Source organism: Coptis chinensis, chromosome 7, assembly GCF_015680905.1.
Source record: "Coptis chinensis isolate HL-2020 chromosome 7, ASM1568090v1, whole genome shotgun sequence".
Taxonomy (NCBI): domain Eukaryota; kingdom Viridiplantae; phylum Streptophyta; class Magnoliopsida; order Ranunculales; family Ranunculaceae; genus Coptis; species Coptis chinensis.
In genome coordinates, this window is record NC_141462.1 from 65,070,858 (window position 1) to 65,091,398 (window position 20,541).

The following is a 20,541-nucleotide window of genomic DNA, read 5'->3' on the forward strand; positions in this document are numbered from 1 at the left end:
AAGACTCCAAGAGCTTAATTCAAATCAAACATCCTCATCTAATACACTCCACCATCTATGTTCATAAAACACACCTAATGTTACAAAACAAAGCAAACATTGATCAGCAAATTGAATTTGTTGGTATAAATAAACCTAAAATAAAGTATACAGTACTACATTCAATCTTTTAAATAAATAAATATAATGTCACCAACCATTTCAACTTAGAAGACAAAATAGTTCTGTTTTCCAAAACAGTATGTAGTTTATTCCAAGCAAGCTTAGTATACATAATTTCAAACTAATAAACAAACAAATTATACCTTACTTTTAATCTATCATGACGTGTCAGGGTAGGACAACGTCTCTGCATAAAAAGTTAGTAAGTCATACCCTCCTACAAAACAAAATTAGATTTCCCAAACGTAATCTTTTAAAGTAAACATCTATTTTACTATCACTATAACCATCATGGATATATATAATCTGGTATAATATATCATCAATATTAACATTCATATCACACCACCATATCCATCATATCACACTAACCACATTCACATTCATTCGTAAAAAATTATATGCATCATATCATAATACAACCAATCATATCCAACAACTCATTCATATATAAAACCAATATTTTACGTAAAAACCACTCGTCCACTTATGAGAACGAGAAAATATCACAACTAGATAATACATTCATCGCTCGTGAGTATCAACTCACACAAACCACATAAATAGACACGGTTCCAAAACAGACACAGATTTTTTTTATTTTTTTTTTTTATTTTTTTTTTTTTTTCAAAAGACAGACTTCCGAATATCTTATCGGTACCCTAACTTGTCACACTCATGATAAAATTAATAAAGACTTATTGTTCTAAAAGGTACTCAAGGAACATGGTTTTTCATGTTTTAACAAAGTCCAAAACTTCGAACATAACCAAAAGCTACAAGTTAACTAGTAAAGTATTGTTTACCAACTACACCTTTATCGAAAAAATACTTATCAAACATATATATATATATATATAAACAAGAATTTGGCCAATAGCTATCTCATGCATCACCATCAAACATTACCATTTAGTTAAAATAGTAATCTATAGTGTTTTTACCCGTGGTTATAAACAACTCTCACAAAATCCAACAGTTCTAACATCTGTATATAACACTTCAAACGTTCCTTCTCATATATATATAAATCAATTCAGAAGCCAATAAAGTCATGCAGACACCTCCAATATACCTTCTCATATAAATAAGCTAATTCAAAAACAAGTAACATCAAAGTAGACACTTCAAATGCTCATTCTCATATATGTACACTACTTCAAAAGCAAATAAGTCATGGCAGATCATTAGTATCTACAACCAAACCCCTGTAATGGGAAAAATCCAAACTCTAACAAATCTAAAGGACACCAATTCAATTAATAACCAACTGTTTACCAACTACCATATATATAAACCCATGAAAACATAGATAACAAAATGAAACTTGGCGCCAATATGCTATAATGCCTTTGAACAGTTTAATAATCTTTCTCATGCCATGGTCCCAAAAATAATGAATCACACAATTTAACTACTAGAATTCTACGCTAATCCATTGAAAATAGAAATAATAATTTAGACTACTCACCCCGAGTTAATCGAAAAACAAAAACGTTAGTGAAAGCTTAAATAACCGGGCGAACTTCGAAAACCAACGGTAAGTGTTGTCTTCTTCTGTCCCTTTCTCTTTCAAGCACTCTCTCTCTCTCTTTCTCTTTTTCTCTTGTACGTTTCTCCCGTTTTTTTTGTATTTCAAAACCCTGAAAAAAAAAACTAACAAAGAAGGAGGGTTCGGTTGTAACCAAACCCCTCTAACTCTCCTACGCTTTTCTCTTTCTTATTTTCTTATTTTCTTTTTCTTTTCTTTTCTTTTAATAATATTATTATTTATTTTTAAATCCTAATAAGTAGGAAAAATATAAAGAAAAATAAACGGGGTGTTATAATATACACACCTTAAAAGAATCTCGTCCCGAGATTTTAGAAAAAAATATAGATTAACCAAAACAAGCACTACGCCAAACAAGAATTCTTCATAGAGTCTATAGTTAAAGACTATATCCCATCAACTAAGCTTATGTAACAATCTAAAACAAACCAAATAGAAGATTAAATTAAACTCATCATTTACAGCTTGCACCCAAAGGTCACAAAGAACAAATATCGAAAATGAGAGACATACGTGTATATGCAATACACACCTTAAAATGAATACACATATATAATATCCCCAAAACCACATATTTAAAAAGGTTTAATTATGTACACCTACACCATTTTTTTTATTATTTTTATATGAAAGAAATAGAAAACCAAAATCAAATCGAGTTCAAAAGCAAAATAAAAAACAACATGAAATTTAACATCACAAAGAAACATTCCTACCACCCATTATCACAATCTAAGGATCACCTAAACTTTATCATTCTAGGCTAATCTAGGCTCTGATATCAAACTTGTCACACCCCGAATTTCCCAGACAATTAAAACAGGAAATTATTCAAGAGTCGTTCAAACCCATATTACCTAACTCAATCAACAAGGGCCTAGGACATATGATTCTAAGATATTACCTAACTCAATCAACGAGGGTCTAGGACATATGATTCTAAGGGTCAAATGGCACACCTTAGTGCGACCATGAAACCTAAATTCATAAAGGCTCCAAGTTTAAAATTCCAAGCTTTAGGATCCAAATAAATTCTAAAAAATATGGATGATAAATTGTAAAATAAGTGAATTCAGACCACATAAACACCAGCAAACCGAGACACAAGAAAAACCAGTTTCACTTTAAAACTTTTCCAACCGAGACATAACTTTATACAGCCACATGACTAGCCCATCCTTTTCCTGCATTAAAGAAATGCATTTGCCACATGACATTCTAACCTACGAGTTAAACAAAAGAAATGCATTTGCCCACCCTTATTAACTTGCTTTACAAATGAACTAAGAAACAAAATCCAAAGACAAACTAAAACTCCTCATTAAAACCACGGTTTTGAACTTTGTCATGGTACGTAGTATTCACCTTCAATTCATAAATAAAAACACTGATGGAAACTATTTTAGATGCTTAAATTTCTTTGGTACTTTGCATATCTTTTTACGCTATGGAGCTTACTCACTTCTTTAATATTAGAGTTGAGTCTAGTATCAATAGATTGGCGACCTCTAGGGTACATGCCCTCCAGGTGCCATGTTCCGCTCCCTGTCTTGTGCTTAAAGGTAAAACTCTGTAGATAAGCTACCCACCTAAGCGTGTCTCGGACCGAGCTTATCCTAAGGCCTGAAGAAACCTTCGGATGGCGGAGCAACATCAAGATATCTAATATCTGCTTATCTATCCTAGCGTGCTATAAACCTTTGGAACTACCAGTAAAGAGAAAGGAGAGCTAGAAGGCAAGGAAAGGAGAAAAGCCATACAGACGACTGATTATCAGCGCTAGCTACAGGAAAGAGATTTCTTCCTGCTTTAATAGCCAATCTTTCCCTCGCAGTTTAGCATAGCGTGCATGGGAACTTTTATTTGCAACAAATAGAGAGAGAGATATAGTTTCCACAAACCCTCATCCCATGCGATGAGTGAACTTTGGAACCCAACCATTCTTTTCAAAGGGCAGGGCAGGGCACGCCATCCAATACCCAAAAAGGGAGCTGGTTAAAAACAACCCTTTTATTTTGTTATTGCTCTCCTTAGCAGCGGAAAGGAATCTATCTATCTGCCTAGCTTTGGTGGGTAAGTCCGACGACTCAGTAACAGTGCAGAATTAAATTTCTCGTCTGGTGGATCTGCTCTATAGCTTGGGGGGCATTACATACCAAAAGGTTCGAAAAAGGAACATGCATAAGAGTATATAACTAACCCACCCTTCTGTATAACCTATTCAAATTAGTTAAGCAGTGCATAAGGGAAATGAACATTTGTGAGACCTTAGTCGGGATGCATAGGGGAGTCAACCTACGAGCCTTCTTCGATAACACACACACAATAGCTCAATCAATGCTTCTTGACCGATTGTAACCAATATTTGTTCTAAGCTCTAATTACCTATGATAACAGTTTAAAAATCTATGAGTCACACAGCTCATGCTACATATTTATCACAGCATATATCTATCCATAAAGCATATCATTTTTTCAAGATGTAACATGCATATCACCATTTCAATGTGCAAGAGCTGAATTTATTAAAGAAATATCACCATGTTATGGTTGAAAATGATTTGGAACCACCACAATGGTGCAACAATTTTTTCGCACAATCCCCGTTGTTTTGCACGCTGAGTTACTTAAATAGTTAGGACTAAGTCTCGTGACATACGAGACTGAATACTAAGTATTACTAGCAATAATCAAGCTTCTTCAATGCTCTTGTAATGCTTGAAGGACACCAACCAAAGGATGGTTGACTTAAATAGTGGCAATAACTTAAAATCCTACAAACGGTACTGTAGTTTTAGACAATCATCCAACACCTATATATGTAGTTCTTGACTATAGTTTTAAGTAGAAATAAAGTGATGGTATAAACATTCTATTTTTCGTTTTTTAAAGCATTCTACCTAATGTACACACATGAAATCATAAGCATTTTAAACTTGTTAAGCGAGTCTAGTCCAAATCATAAATACTGAAACCAATCTACCTAATGCACAAATATGAGAACTTGTGGCCTATTTCAACTTGGGGATTGCTTGGGTGTCTCCAATTCTGGTTGCTGACAATTTGGGGATAAATTGTTACGTGAAAACAAATCGAAATAAACTCGCACAAAAGCCCTTTTCACAAGAATCAAACTTGAAACGGAAAAACAACTATATATGGCTACTTGGGACAATAGAACAAATTATCAACTCAGAACAAATTCCCAACATATACCAAACTGTTGTCCAACCAAAAAAATTGTAGTACAGCATATACATCTATATCCATATGTAGCCATATATAGATCATTCCCAACATATATAGTTTCGTTTTCACAACTACATCACATACAAAACTGTAGTCCAACCAAAGAAATAGTACAAAGTATACAAGAGCTGAGCTTTTAAAACAAAACAGATCAATTAGATGCTTTTAAAACAAAACAAAAGCAGAGCTTTTATAACAAAACAAATCAGCAAACAAACCCCCAGGCAAACCCCCACAAGAAAAATAACAATCAAACCCCACATAAACTTATAATTAACGTTAAGGAAAAAACTAACCATCCTTGTAGTTGGTCAATCGGCCACAATCAAAACCCAAATCTGCTACCTGAAATCAAAAACCAATTCCAATTCCTGAATTCAAACTGCACAAGTTAAATAAAATCCCCACAATGTAAACAAAACAAAATTCATCTAACAAAGCCGCCCACTAAACCATGCCAGCCATCTGTCACCATTCTAGAGAATCCGCATAACAATGAGAGAAATAAAGAAATGTAGACAACAAAGATAAATAGGTATAATTCACTTACACACACTTACACACACACACACACACACACACACACACACACACACACACACACACACACACACACAGACGTGGGCGTTCGGAGTACTTGGTTTTAAATTTCCGGTAGAGAAAGAGAGAACAGAGTAGGAAGCAGAAAAAAAGGTTCTCTTTTTTCTGGGGAGTACTATAAGGTTGTTTTGTTTTGCTTTTCTTATTTCTAATTTTTCATGAAAATATGGGCGGGTGATTCTAATTTTTCATGAAAATATTTGGGAGGGTCAGGGTCACTGAAAAATCAGCGCTAAGTATAGGGCGTGGTCAAGAACATGGTGTCAACTTGAGGCAAAGGCTGCAGCTACCTTGAAATGCATAAATAATTTTTCTCCTCAAAGTATAGTATCAGCAACGCTTATGGCCATAGCAAATAGTGACTACTGTTTGCTACCCTAGCAAGCGTGGGTGATGACATTTAGAGGATGTGAATAATCTTTTCTTCCTAGTATCAGCAACACTTTCAAGCGTAGCAAGAGAAAATGAGCATTTGCTACGCTCAAAGGCATAGTTGATGACAATTAATGGATTATAAAAATAATTTTTGTTTTTTCTAAATGTAAAATAACTTTAGCAACGCCAATAAGTGTTGCCAAAACTAGCCAAACATTTGAAGTTCTAGAAAAGGTTAGCAAAGCTAAAAATCATAGCAAAAGGTTTACATTTGCTACAAATATTGGGCATAGCAAAATGTTTTGTAGCAAAAAGACTCATTTCTTGTAGTGGCACATGCCAAGACTATTGTGGTATGCACCAATTCAAGCAGGACAGCACTTCTAAGGCTCTTCATTGACTGCTCTTTTCTCTTCATCTATTTTGGAAGAGGTAGGTCGGTGGGGCACTCACAGAACGCCCTCTTAACTCCGTTAGGAGTGAACCTGGAATGTTTAAATTTTATAAGGGTCAAACTTGAAGAATACAATAAGCAGGTCGCACTTAGTGCTACTGCTACTATCTATGAGATATGGAGGAGCGTAGCAATAATATATTTACTAATCTATACAGAGACCAAAGTCAGATTGTTCAGAGTATATTGCAAGAGATAAACCCCAGGTTACAACCAACAGAATAGATGTGCTACCACAAGAGTTAGAGCTAATATTGCACTTCAGCCGACAATAATTGTCACAATCTCTTGAAATCACCCCTTTAGAGCGGCTTATACTAAGCCACTCAACTAAAAAAAACAGTTTACAAGTTGGAAGCAACAAAATCAACCGTTTTCAGTTTTTACTATTAGTTAAAGCTCGCATATTTTGATAGTATTAGAAAGTTCAGAATAAACTGGACTACCGGCTTTCTTCGTAGTGTCAGCAATGCCCTTAATGAAATTGTTAAAATCAAACCTGTGGAATCAACATAACTAATCTGGATGAGACATACCTAGGTCATTCCTACCCCAACTAAGGAAACTCACCTGCCATGGGAGTGAAACGCACAATCCTCTGTAAGGAACTCCTGAACCTTGGATCAAATAATTAGCTCCAGAAGGACTACAGAATACAGCTTCAGTGGTCATCAAATACCTCATTTGCAGATATTCCCTAGGCCTTGATCACGTGCATCAAACATAATTAAATTTTGGATGGATGAAGTCATTGAGTTAATTTTTTTCGAGCTTGTTGACGTTGTGTGTGGTGTCATCTTATGAATCTAGCCTAAACTGAAGAAGAGCTGGATGCAAAATCCAGATCCACACCCTCATGTAATTGGAAGACTAACAGGATTTTCTTTGCAAAGGATCATACTTGCACTACCAACTAAGCCAGACAAAAGACAGATATAAAGTTCCAAGATATATCAAAGCACTTAGCTAGGATTCGGGAAAACAAAAATGCCACTTGTGCTGGATTGGAAGAAAACACAAATATAAGACAAGAACAATTTGAATTATGGATATAAATTTCATACTGCTTACATGTGAAGAGAACATAAGGTCAGACTAATAGCATACCTTTAAAATCAAACTCTTATCAACAACTGGTCAGCAATTTGGGTTCCCTTCAGAACTTCCGTCTGCGGAAGCCAATACCAATTGGGGCTGATAAATATATCCTTCCTGTCTAGCTTTACGTTTTTCACGCTGAATCCTAAAGTTTTCTCTCTTCCTTGCTCTGTAACCGTTGGGGTTCTCAGGCTGTACCTCTCGTGGATAAACACTCACCTGTTGTGTCAAATTGAACCTATACTTGTCAACCTACGAACTTCTAATTATCAAATTAAAACAGCAAGTATACTCCATTATTACACCATACCTGTTTCCTGTCAGGTCCAAACTTTTCAAATTTTACTAATCCATCAATTAGGGAGAAGATTGTGTGGTCCTTGCCAAGTCCGACATTTTTCCCTGGATGGACCTGAAACATCATGAGGAACGATGAATACATAATCAGCAAAAGAATTAATATTTTCACCCCGAAGTTTTACGTGATAAATGCAAATTGAATACTTGGAAACAAAATATAAGAATCACAAACATGGAGACGGAGTAAATCTTTCCAGACAAAGCAATGAAATTAGCTGAAATCAGTTTACCGACTAAAAAGCCAAATAAGAATCAGGTGCAAAACCTTTGGGTGATGATACCAGAGGTCTGGGGTTCGAACCCTGCTACACACAATTGAATTACTGATCTCTTTAAAAACAGGCTTGCCCACACATTTTTTGTAAGTGCCTTCTAGCTTAGTTGGCAAAACCTTTGGGTGATGATACCAGAGGTCTGGGGTTTGAACCCCGCTACACACCATTGAGTTATTGATCTCTTCAAAAACAGGCTTGTCCACACATTTTTGTAAGTGCCTTCTAGCTTAGTTGGTAAAACATTTGGGTGATGATACCAGAAGTCTGGTGTTCGAACCCCGCTACACACAATTGAGTTATTGATTTCTTTAAAAACAGGCTTGCCCATACATTTTTTTGCAGGTGCCAACTAACAAAGTCGGTAAAACCTTTGGGTGATGATACCCGGTGGTCCTGGCTCAAACCCTGTAGAAAGATCAAAGAGTTACTGATCTCATTTAAAACAGGCTTACCAATAAAAAAAAAAAAAAAATCAGGTGCAAAGCAACTTGGCCTAGAAAAACGTAGTAAGCCCATACTTATGCACTTCTTTTTTTGGTGGTCTCAGAAATTGACTGTCCAGAGAACACTCTAATCACTGATTTTATAGTTTATAAAACTAATTTCCAGCCCAAGTTCGGGAAAACATCCAAACCTAACATTTGCTACTAGATGTTAACTTGATAAGGCAAGAAACAACCCTGACACAATGTAGATACTTTACTTTACTCGAAGCAATCAACACGATAACACGTTCATTTGAAAACAAAAAGAATATACTTTCCGGGGACATCCAACAAGGTGTTTGATACCGAGTCTTACAGACAGTGAAGCACAAAACATTTTAGTCATAATCTAATCAGAACGACAATGACATAAACAATAAATTTACGCATAAGCTGCGATTCTTCGACATGTGTGGCATTTGGTGAGCAGGAAAGATAACTTATGGGTAACATGGGTTTGGTGTAACTTAATCAAGACAAAAAAATCTCTGGAGCATGAAGATCCCACATGACTGTTCATATAGTTGGAGGGCCATCCTAAATAGCATAGATGACGCAAAGAATATAGCACAACACCAGATTGGGGATGGGAGCAACACTATGTTCTGGCAAGATCCTTGGCACCCTAAAGGCATCTTGAAAGAGTGGTTTCCGCAAGCTTATCTCTATGACTCAACTTGTCATATAAACGCAACTGTCTCTAACCTCATTAATGGAGAAGAATGGAATATACCTCAACACATGGAGAACTGATGCCAAGACATTGTAACTAATATGAGGGAGGGAGTTACAATTAAAGGAGGTACTGATGAAGTGGTATGGACTGTTTCAATGACTTGGGAATTCCAGCTCAAAGACACATATGAAACTATAAGGAGGAAACTTCAACCTAATGACTGGCATAAGGTTATATGGTTTACGAATCATATCCCAAGGCACTCCTTTATAGGGTGGATGGTAATGAAGGGTGCGCTAAAAACATTAAGCAAGATGTATGACTGGAAAGTAGTTCCATCGAAGCTGTGTGTACTGTGTTGGAGGGAGGACGAAACTGAGATGCACTTATATTTCCATTGTAACTTTACAAAATATATATCGCAACATATTCTTTCATATGCAGGTTAAAAAAGGATGATGGCAGCAACTTGGGAAGAAGAAATCCGATGGGTACTCAAAGAAAGGAAAGGAAAGGGGGGAAAACAAGATGCAATGAAGCTGATCCTTAATGCGTACTTTTATTGGGTTTGGCAAGAATGGAATGCAAGGATATTCAAGAATCAGCATAGAACATCACAAGTGGTCATCCACAAGATCATTGGAGACGTAAAGATCAAACTGCATGCTACAAACTTCAAGATGAGAGAAGGACCTGAGAGACAGCGATTTATGGAAACATGGAATGTCAGTACTAGGGCCATGCAAGAGAAGAGAGTGTACTGTATTTGGGAGAAAGGAGAAACAGGTACCGTTAACCTTAATACTGATGGCACGTTACAAGGGCAATTCGGTGCGTGGGCTGCAGCAATTAGAAGCGAAACAGGTGAAGTCATTGCGGCTGCTCATGGGAAGTCAAGCTTTCAATCAATTGCATGGATTGAACTACAAGGACTGCATAAAGGGTTAAAGCTAGAGAAGTCATATAACATCACAAGGTTGCGGGCACAAACAGATTCCACTAATGTACTTTCATTTCTGAAGCAAGCTTATCCTTGGCAGGTGAAGCACATAATAAGGGAGATTAAGTCGATGATATGAGAGTTTGAAATGTTTGAGTTAATTCATGTGTATAGGGAGTGCAATAGACTAGCTGATTTGTTAGCTTCAAATATTGAACTGGTTCCTAGCTCATTCTTAGGGTTTTTTAGGTTTAGCTTTGATCGGAGTTTCTAACTTTTGGGTTTCCAATTCTTGAGTAGTTTGGGGGTTAATGTTTTTTTGGCAGGGAGATAAATATAATTACTTGATAGAGAAAGGAGATTTAAACAAATACAGAGGGGTCTAACTAATTATTAGCATTTCTTTTTTTTAGGAGTCTCTAATATTGCTCGATTTGGAAAATAGAGAGATATGGTGAGGAGAGATGTCAGGTGCGAGCTTTTATGGATTATTGTTATGAAATCCGTGGGCTTATATGGATGCCCATCATTAATATGTGTTTATCCTGATAATCTTATATCTTGGTGTTTATCATGATAATCTTCTATCTTGGTGTTTATCCTGGTAATCCTTTATCTTGGAAAGGAGGTTACCTAGTTGTATATAAAGACAACATCCTCCCATTCAGACTGACCTCAATGAATAAGAATTCTCTCTATCTCATTCTCTCAATGATTCAATCTACATGTTAAGTTAATGTTAAGTTAGTGTGGTGTTCTCTCTAAGCCGGTTTAATTCTAACACGTTATCAGCACGATAGTCTCTAGCTTTGGATTAAAGGTATGCATTTAACTTGTGATTAAATCGTATTCGATACTATTGATACCATATTAAATTAGCATCTTTGTCGAATTTAACTTTATCATAGAATAACATATGTATATGTATGTTATTACGAGATATTAGTGTCTTGCAATTTCTTTTTAATTTTGAATGAGTAATCATAGAATTAGCAAAGGTGTACTGCACACCACCTAAAATAAAAGCTCAATACGTAAACTCACGATCATTTGATACATAATCGGTTACTAGTCCAAGTGATATTTAACGAACCTTTTGATCCAATTTTTGAAGTTCAAGAAATAGCTTGTTTGCTGAATATAGAACAGGTGTAACATAAAGCTAATGATGAAATTGTTGATATGCCGTAAGAAAGATTATTGTTTTTGTTTAATTGATCTAACCCTTTGATAGTTTTGTTTCGTGCCCTAAGATGAAAGGTAGAAGACGATGATGTCATCAAGACATTATCACTAATTAAAGATCTCCTTAGGCTTTAAGTCTATGTTTTACCTGGGCTTCAAAAGGTAATGTTACTGTTATGGGTTTTTAGCATTTGTTTGTTTCAGACCTAACTTCTTATAAATTGACTTGGGTATGACCAGTTTGGACCGAGCCATTTTGACACTTGTAGACCAGGTCTGGTTGACTATCTCGACTTGGTCAGGTCCAACCCATAAGGATTGATCCGGTTTTGGCCCATTACAGTGGTCATTTATGTAGGCCCAATTCATTTTTATAGTTCTTTTTAATACATGTATGCTTAATCTGTTACAGTTACGTGAAAGATGTCAAACCTTACTAAACTCGATTTTCAAGCTCTTTCAATTAGAGGCGACAATTATTTATCATGGCAGTTGGATGCCAAGATCCATTTACAATCTAAAAAACTTGGTGATGCTATTAAAGAAGGAAACGAAATGAGCCCAGAGGAAAAAGCCACAACTCTCATAATCCTACGTCATCATATTCATGACGACTTAAAGAATGAGTATCTAATAGAGGAAGACCCAGCAGGTCTTTGGAAATCCCTGAAGGATAGGTATGATCACCAGAAGATGGTCATACTACCAAATGCTCAAAGTGAATGGCTCAACCTGAGGTTCCAAGAATATAAGACAGTTTCTGAATACAATTCTGCTTTGTTTAATATAGTTTCTCAGTTGAAATTGTGTAGTGAAAATGTAACTGATGAACAGATGTTAGAGAAAACTCTTTCTACCTTTCATGCCTAGAATGTGCTCCTGCAGCAGTAGTATCGAGAGAGATGATTCTCCAAATATTATGATATTATAACATGTCTCCTTGTTGCGGAGCAAAATAGTAACCTTTTAATCAAGAACCACAACTCCAGACCAACTGGGTCAATGGTAATTCCAGAAGCAAATGCCAGCTTTCGAGCTAGTGGTAGTTGTGGTAAAGGACATGGGAGAGGGCGTGGAAGAGGCAGAAATACTAGGAGAGGTGGTCAAGGTTATCATCCTTATTAGCAATGGTAATAGAAAAAAGGATCATTGGAATACTAATGACCAACAAAAGGGAAATTGGAACAAGTGGACAGCTCCACCGCATAAAGGGGACTCAAATCCTCATAACAAACAAAAGGAGAGCAGTGATATTTGCTACAGATGTGGTGGTAATGATAGACATTGGGCAAAATACTGCCGAGCTCCTATAGAAGAGGTTGAAAAGTATAAAGCCTCTAGGAAAATGGAAACAAATGTGATAGAGAATTGGAAGAGTGACCACTTTAATGATGGTACTCATTTGGATTGTTCTGATTTCCTTAAAGTTCAGTATGAGGATCCAAATAGCAATGGGCAAGTTTGATGAGCAAACTTTAATACTTTGAATGATTTATTTAGTTAATTATATTTTTATTACCAGTTCATAGAATATTTACAGTTAATATTGTGTTCTCTTCATGGAAAGTCTAGGCCTTGATTGTCGTTAATATTTTGATTTTCCATATTATGAATCTCAAGTTTTATTTTTCTTAATACACTTGTGCTAGTATCAATCTTTACAAATTTATTTTGCTTTATGTTAAAATGTATTGATATATAAATGGAGAAAAGTATTATGGATATATGTCTAGTAGACTATACCCATAAATGAGAAAGATATTGTGTATCATATCTAACGTTTGGAGCAAGAAGCTCACTTAGACAGTCTGTATTACATAATTGTCAATTTAATGAGACAGTATTCCCGTCGTTAGGGGGAGAAAAGCAATGGTTGCTCTAAGGAACGACGTGAAGCAACTTGGATCACGTCCTCTGTCTCATTAAGGATCCAAATAATGAATGTGACTATATGAGATAAGGAAAATGATACACTTGCAAACGGTTGTAGAGAAAATGCCTAAGCATTTAATGATATGGAAAAAGTAATCATGAATGTGCCAGCCAGAATTGATGTTCCACTTGGACGGGGTCCAAACATGGCGGCAAATGAATCTACTATACGCTAAAAATGTGGTAGACCTATAGGATCCAAAGAGTGTGCTCCTAGGAGAGGAGAACTGAGGAACCATCTTGTCCAAATAATAGCCAGGTAATGGCTGGAGCTCCATAAACAAATAATAAAAATGTGCAAATATCCAAGTTCACTGAAATGCCTATGGTTGCCCATGGAGAGGCACATGTACCTGAAAATGAAAAGATCGATCTCAATATTCCATGCATGTTCAGGTGAATTGTGGGATAGGAAAGCACTTGTCATAGATGACATATTTAGCTATGGTATAGCTATTGGGGCTATGGTATAGCTATTGGAACATCAAAGGACAATGATGAAAAAATAAATGAACCACGTGTTTTGTCGACAAAGAAAAGATTGGCCAATCTAGAATTTGCTATTCAAGCATAATTAAACTCTTTGAAAAACGTGGTGTGGACCTATAGTAAAATCCGAGGTTAGATTCAATATAGTAGCAACAAGTTTGGTTGGTATAAACTTAATTGTGACTCCTAAGGAATTAGAGAAAACTGCTGACTATAGATTTTTTTGAAAGCACATGGTTGTGCGAAACTTGGATTTAGATAAGGATCCATTTCGACTAAAGGAAGAACATGAGAAAGTTCTTGGTCTTGAAAATACCCTACTTAATACCCTACTTGAGTGATATAGAAGCATTTATGTATCTAGCACAATACGTGCAGAAGATCAGACATTGCATTTTCTATTAGTTTCTTATCAAGATAAAATAATTGTGCACATACACTTAGACACTGGAATGATGTCAAACACATATTGAGATATTTTTATAGAATAACTGGTATGAAACTATTTTATTCTTATGGTTCCACTAATGACTATGATCTAGTTGGCTATGCAGTCCTTGGTTATCCATCCTAATCAAAAAAGGTCACTCTCAAATAGGTTATGTATTTCTTAGTGGTAATGTCTTTGCCATTTGTTGCCGTTCCACTAAACAAACTTTGAAAAGGGAAAAAATTGTTGATTTGGGTAATTGAACTATAGTGGATTTTACAAAATGGGTAATCAGTATTATTTTTTTGCAAAATAGAATACCGTAGATTTCAAATATTGCTAAATAAGGTACGATCTATATATCTTGTAAAATATGTATACATATTTGATGATTTGGCATACATATTTGATGATTTAGTGTCCATATAAACACAAAACACTAAAAATTTGGCCCAGTTATAAGAGGGGTAGCCCACTGCCCATATATATTTTAAATATATTTTTTTTACTCAACGGAACCTTTTCACATATTGAAATCAAATGAAAGCCATCTACTATTTTGGAAACGTATCCATTGAACACTATCATTGTTCAAGAACCAAACAATAAGTAAAATTAGAAATCGATCCTGAGAAAAAGCTAGAAACTTGTATACTACATATTTGGCGTGGATGAGTCACACTTATGATGCTCCTAGAAATTTTGAGAAAGTGAGAGCTTAGGTGATATTTTGTTCTTCATTTTATATGTTGGATAAAAGTGCAATGCCAACAATGCTTTCAACCCATAATAAGAAAGAGAATTTAAGTCTTTGGGGTCTATGTTCTTGAGCTCATCAAAGAATGGAAACAAAGAGGGTAGATATGACCACCTATCCCACCAGTGAAATATGATCCGTAAAACTATTGGTTTGGTTGGTGGGGATAGAGCTATTTTTATCCGTGAAACGTAAGATCTTCAAATGCCGGCTTGGAGTGATATTGATCGGGGAGAAGGGTGTTTCTGTAATTTGGAGAAGTTCGAATGAGTGAGAAATGAGGAGTGCTTAGTTAGTTGGGCTTTACTTGGATAGGCGAAACATTTAATGTTTTAAGCAAAAAATATATAAAAACGGGCTTGGGCTAGTAGTGGGCAGTGGGCATCTCTACACTATATGATAGCCGGGTTTGTAGGAGCCACACTTCTCAACCGAACAGTGTATTTCTAATCTCCCTATTTTAAGATTTTAGAGCCACCTCCCTACGTTTATTTAAATTATATCTCTCCTATTTATTAATTACAATTGGCTCCCTGATTTCTATTAAAATTGAACCACCTCTTTCTTCAATAATTTTAGGATAGTCTTCTTAATTTAAAAGCTAAAATTTATGTATAGGAATTGTATATCTTTCCCATTTTTAGAAAATTGTTTCTCTTTTCTTAGTGAGAGAAACAACTTGGCGAACTGATGCGTAGCACAGGACACATGCTAGTTCACTAACTGTAAGGGTGGAATTCAAGCTAAACAAGTCGAGGTTTACCATGCTCAAGCTCGGCTCGCTAATTACACGAGCTTTAAATTGAGCTCGAACTCAGCTCATATAATTAAACGAGCTAGCTCGAGCCGATCTTAAACGAGCCAAGCCCAAGCTGAGCCCGAGCCGCTCGGTTATTTTACACTATAAATATGTTATTTGAGCTAAACGAGCCGAGTTTCATCAAACTCATTTGTTACACGAGCTTTAATTTAAGTTCGAGCTCGGCTCATGTAGTTAAACGAGCGAGCTCGAGCCGAGCCCGAGGGCTCAAATTCCACCCTTAACTAATTGGGCCGAACTTTTAGTGTTTTGTGCTTATGTGGACACTAAATCATCAAATACATATGCCAAATCATCAAATATGTATACATACTATACAATATATATATACGGTACCCTATTTAGCAATCTACGGTACCCTATTTTGCAAAAAAAAATAATACAGTACCCATTTTGTAAAATCCACTATAGTTCAGTACCCAACTCAATAATTTTTTCAACAAACTTTAGTGGCAACTTCCTCTAACCACACTGAAATTTTAGCTCTTTATGAAGCTAGTCGTGAATGTGTATGGCTAAGCTTATTAATTGGGCATATTCGTAGTTCTTGTCAATTACCTTCTATAACAGGTGTTCCCAGCATTATTTATGAGGATAATATAGCTTATATAGCCCAGATTCAAGAAGGATTTATAAAAGGAGACATGACAAAATACATTGCGCCAGAATTCTTTTACACTCATCAGCTTCAGAAGAAGAAGCAGATTAAGGTCGAGCAAGTTCGTTCTAGTGACAACCTTGCTGATCTCTTCACTAAATCACTACCTAAGCATACATTTCAAAAGCTTGTATATGGGATCGGCATGTGCATAGTTCACCACCAAGCCATATAAAGACTTGTCTTTATCAGGGGGAGCATTCTGAAGAATGTGTCCCAGGACATATGCACTGTACTTTTTTCCCTTATCTAGGTTTTATCCCACTGGGTTTTCTTAGTAAAAGTTTTAATGAGGCAGTATAAAGCAAGTCACAATGATTCTAAGTAATGTTGTACTCTTTTCCTTCGCTTTGGTTTTTTCCATTGGGTTTTCCTTAGCAAGATTTTAATGAGACAACTGTCATTGGATAGTTATAGAGCATCCAGAAAAATGCTACAAAAGATACATCCACTATAATTTCCACATGAATGGTAGACATCCAAAGGAGAGTGTTATGAAATCCGTGAACTTATGGTGTTTATCATGATAATCCTCTATCTTAGTGTTTATCTGGGTAATCCTTTATCTTGGAAAAGAGATTACTGTATATAAAGGCAACCTCCTCCCATTACATCAATGAATAATCATTCTTTCTATCTCATTATCTCAATGATTCAATCTACATGTTAAGTTAGTGTGGTGTTCATCGGTTTAATTTTAACAATTATTATTTTTTTCCACATAAATAGAACGAAAATGTACACCACATCTCAAACACGTGACCTCCTCCACCCAAAGACACAAATATTTCACTTTAAAGTTTAAACAACCTACAAACAATTAGAAATCCCGAACCTTTCTTCTCTACTCTACTTCTGAAATTCTCGATCCCCAACACCTATTCTCAAATTACAAATGTCGATCTTCTATGTCTATCAACTCTCCTAATCCAAATGGAAATCCAAATTGTTGTTATTGTGGATTTCCAGTAGCAATTTGAACCTCATGGACGGGGTATGAGAGCAGGTTGTGTGAACTATGGAGCACTTGATGCTTGTTCTTTCTTTGATTCGGTGGATCCACCAATTAGAGGTCTGAGCGGGTTCTATAAAACGGGCGATTTTTTTCGTTTAATCGGAAAATTGGTATAAAACAAGTGCCGATTAATAGGGTTTTTTTTTTTTTTTTTTTTTTTTTTGTAAATGTATGCTTCGGTAAACGTTTTTTTTTAATATATTAAAAACGTTTCATTTCACCGAGGAAAAATAATCAAAACCGTAAAAAATAAAAAACCACCAAAGAAAACTCTTAGGCCAGCTAGCACTCCATCACTCAGGTTTGTAGTTTTTTTACTTTATTTTGTTTTAGGTTGTTATATCACTTATATGTGACATATGTATTATAGGTTAACTAAGGCGATTAATTTCGATTAATTGTTATAAGCTCTTGGAGCGACTTGCTCCTGATTAGCGCTTAAACTGCACAAGTTTAAAGGAGATAAGGGAGTGAAGGGACAAAGAGGATCTTTATATTTTAGTTTATACAATGCAAACCTTTATATTGAATGGTAAATCTAGCATAAGCTTTCAACTAATGTGAAATTGGTATAGTGGAAGTGTGTTTGACCTGTGACTTGCACATCCTGTGGTACCAATCCTCTGAAATTCATTTTCCTTTTTAAATTTGGTCTAAAAAAACTTGAAATACTGAAAAAGTTGTTGACATGGGGGTTCGAACATAGACTACTTGAACTGAAATCCTTATGGGCTAGGATGGTAACTATAATGGCCCATATAGGGGCTGCATTAGCAGCCCATTTTTACATTGGTCCCTCAAATTTAAAGATAGAGAGGCTTATAAAGGCCCCATGGGTAATGCCCAGGGAACCAAAAAATTGGGTGTTTTCCATTGTTTCCCCCTTAAAAAGGGTGTTGACTTCTTCTGTTAAATTGAAAATAACTTTTTCTGTACAGTCTCTAGTTTACTCTCATTTTTCGGTCAAGTCTAGGGAATAAATGAAAGTTACTGTCATTTGCCACATCAATCTTAATTTTTCTATGTAGATTAATTTCTTAATTTTTGATGATTTTTTTTTTAAAAAAAAATGTAACTGTTAAATGCATTTAGATGGCAAAGAGACGGAATTCCTACATTATTAAAATTGAAAATATGGATGTCCAAAATCTTTTTTTTAAAAAAAGTATGTTGCCCACTATGAGAATTTGCCCATAGTTTGATATCCAGAAAATCATTTTTTTATTTCTTTATAAGCTCAAACTTATGTAAAGAGACAAATTCTCGTGAATGTGAGAGAAGGCACGATAAGAGAAATAGGTGGAACACACCTAGAAATTGGAATGAAATGATCTCAACAAGCTTAGGCTTCAAAGGATGTTAGAGCATCTTTAGGTGGTGGTAGCATACTCTTCATATTTGAAGAATGCTACAATAGAACTGGTTGCAAATTTCGACCAACTCTCAGGTGGTCGCAAATTTCGACCCAAAAATTATTATAGAACCCACCTTTTTGGCGACATTGAATTAAGATCGTCGTGGCGTCGATAGTGCAACCGGGCGCGTGTGGTCTTTGTCAAAGTCAAAAAGTTGTGGGCGACATTTGCAATGGCGACGACATTACCAATGTCGCACAAGATCCGCATCAAATTACTAAATTTGCGAAAAGAATGCGAACAAACATGTGATCACGACCACGAAATCGACCACCTAGACAAAGGGCGAGCCGAGAATTTATTCAGAGTGAGCGGTGAGCACTAAAAGATTTCAACTCAACTCAATTTGTGTGTACACAACTACATGAACTTAGTTTGTTTTATTTTAGTTTAACACTGTTCATCAATATATATAAATATTTTACGTAAACAAGCACTTCTTAATTTATTTAGTCAATATTTGAAAATAAAAAAATTTGTTAATATATTTAGGTAATGGAGATTTCCTAATTTGTAAGTAGTGTTGAATTTGGTTACGACTTACGAGTCACAACTTATTGCAACTAGTTAATCAAGTTTAGCCTTAGTAAATTGAACAAAATGAGATCCTTAGTATTTATTTATTAATAAGTCATGTATCTTGTTTTTTTCCGCCAATTATGATAAGTCAGTCAAAAATTCTACATGGTTTCAACAAAATTAAATTTAAAGAAACATGGAATCATATGATATGATCAGCTTACTGTTTCTAATTTGAGTACTCTTCTAACTTTTCATTTTAACGATAGGATGAATCCATTAGCTCAACAAATGAAATATTACCTTTACCAAATAACCCTTCATAGTTCACTTTTTTACAACTAGCTAAAGCCCTTTATTCAAGGGCACAAAGAGAAAATTCAAAGCATAATAGACGCACTAAGTACCAACTCAAAGTATCAAAGTACTGTTTTTAGCCAAATTTCAAGGTGAGCCAGGGCGTACCCTGGACCCCCCTGGCTTCGCCACTGCACCTAGAGATGGTATTTTAGGAAATTCCGACGCATTCCTTCAAATTTGAAAGATGCGACCATGAATATGTCCATCTAGAGATGCTCTTAAGCCAAATCCCCTTTGTTCTATATTTATATCAGTTTTTTAGACTTACGTCCTCAGCAAGTTTGTTAATTAGATTTCCGTCCCTAGTTCTTCCATTATTAGATTTCCGTCTCCATTTTCATAGCATGACCAAGTCAGCCCTCTTTGACTAGATACCATCTGGTTAGTGCATGTCCAATGTCAAATCTACCCCTCACCATATAAAATAACCAAAATACCCATTGACCCTCACAAGACCTAAATCGATCAAATTACCACTTGGCACCATCCTACGCATTTAATCCAAGGCACACAAATAATTTTCATAAATGACTCCTACTACCCTGCTCACCTAAAATTACTCCACTACCCTCACTCATTTTTAACTCTTCTACCACATCTCATCATCTAACACACACACACACACAAAATCAAATGATCGAAAACACCGTATGGGGCAGAACACGTTTTAGTGAGTGATGATGCCATGATAACATCACCATCTTCTTCCCTGAAAAAACAAGGCACCAACAGAAC

General features: G+C 35.7%; 1 protein-coding gene and 1 pseudogene across 1 annotated transcript; one reads left to right on the forward strand and one right to left on the reverse strand.

Moving 5' to 3' along the window:
- Positions 1-4,964: 4,964 nt before the first annotated feature.
- Positions 4,965-10,204, reverse strand: LOC147488417 (large ribosomal subunit protein bL27c-like). Its single transcript, XM_086573347.1, has 4 exons — positions 10,077-10,204; positions 7,801-7,902; positions 7,500-7,709; positions 4,965-5,308 (listed from the first exon to the last, which is right to left on the reverse strand). Exons 1-3 carry the CDS (start codon positions 10,158-10,160, stop codon positions 7,530-7,532), a joined length of 366 nt encoding a protein of 121 aa, XP_086429473.1. The 5' UTR covers positions 10,161-10,204; the 3' UTR covers positions 4,965-5,308; positions 7,500-7,529.
- A 1,630-nt stretch (positions 10,205-11,834) lies between these two features.
- LOC147488418 (uncharacterized) lies at positions 11,835-12,536 on the forward strand (annotated as a pseudogene).
- Positions 12,537-20,541: the final 8,005 nt, after the last annotated feature.

Coding starts and splice junctions, on each gene's coding strand:
- LOC147488417 (XM_086573347.1), bottom strand. CDS start 10,160: ATGACTTCACCTGTTTCGCTTCTAATTGCTGCAGCCCACGCACCGAAT. Junction 7,903..10,076: donor CATCAGTATTAAGGTTAACG/GTACCTGTTTCT, acceptor ATGATGTTTCAG/GTCCATCCAGGGAAAAATGT. Junction 7,710..7,800: donor TTGGACCTGACAGGAAACAG/GTATGGTGTAAT, acceptor TTGACACAACAG/GTGAGTGTTTATCCACGAGA.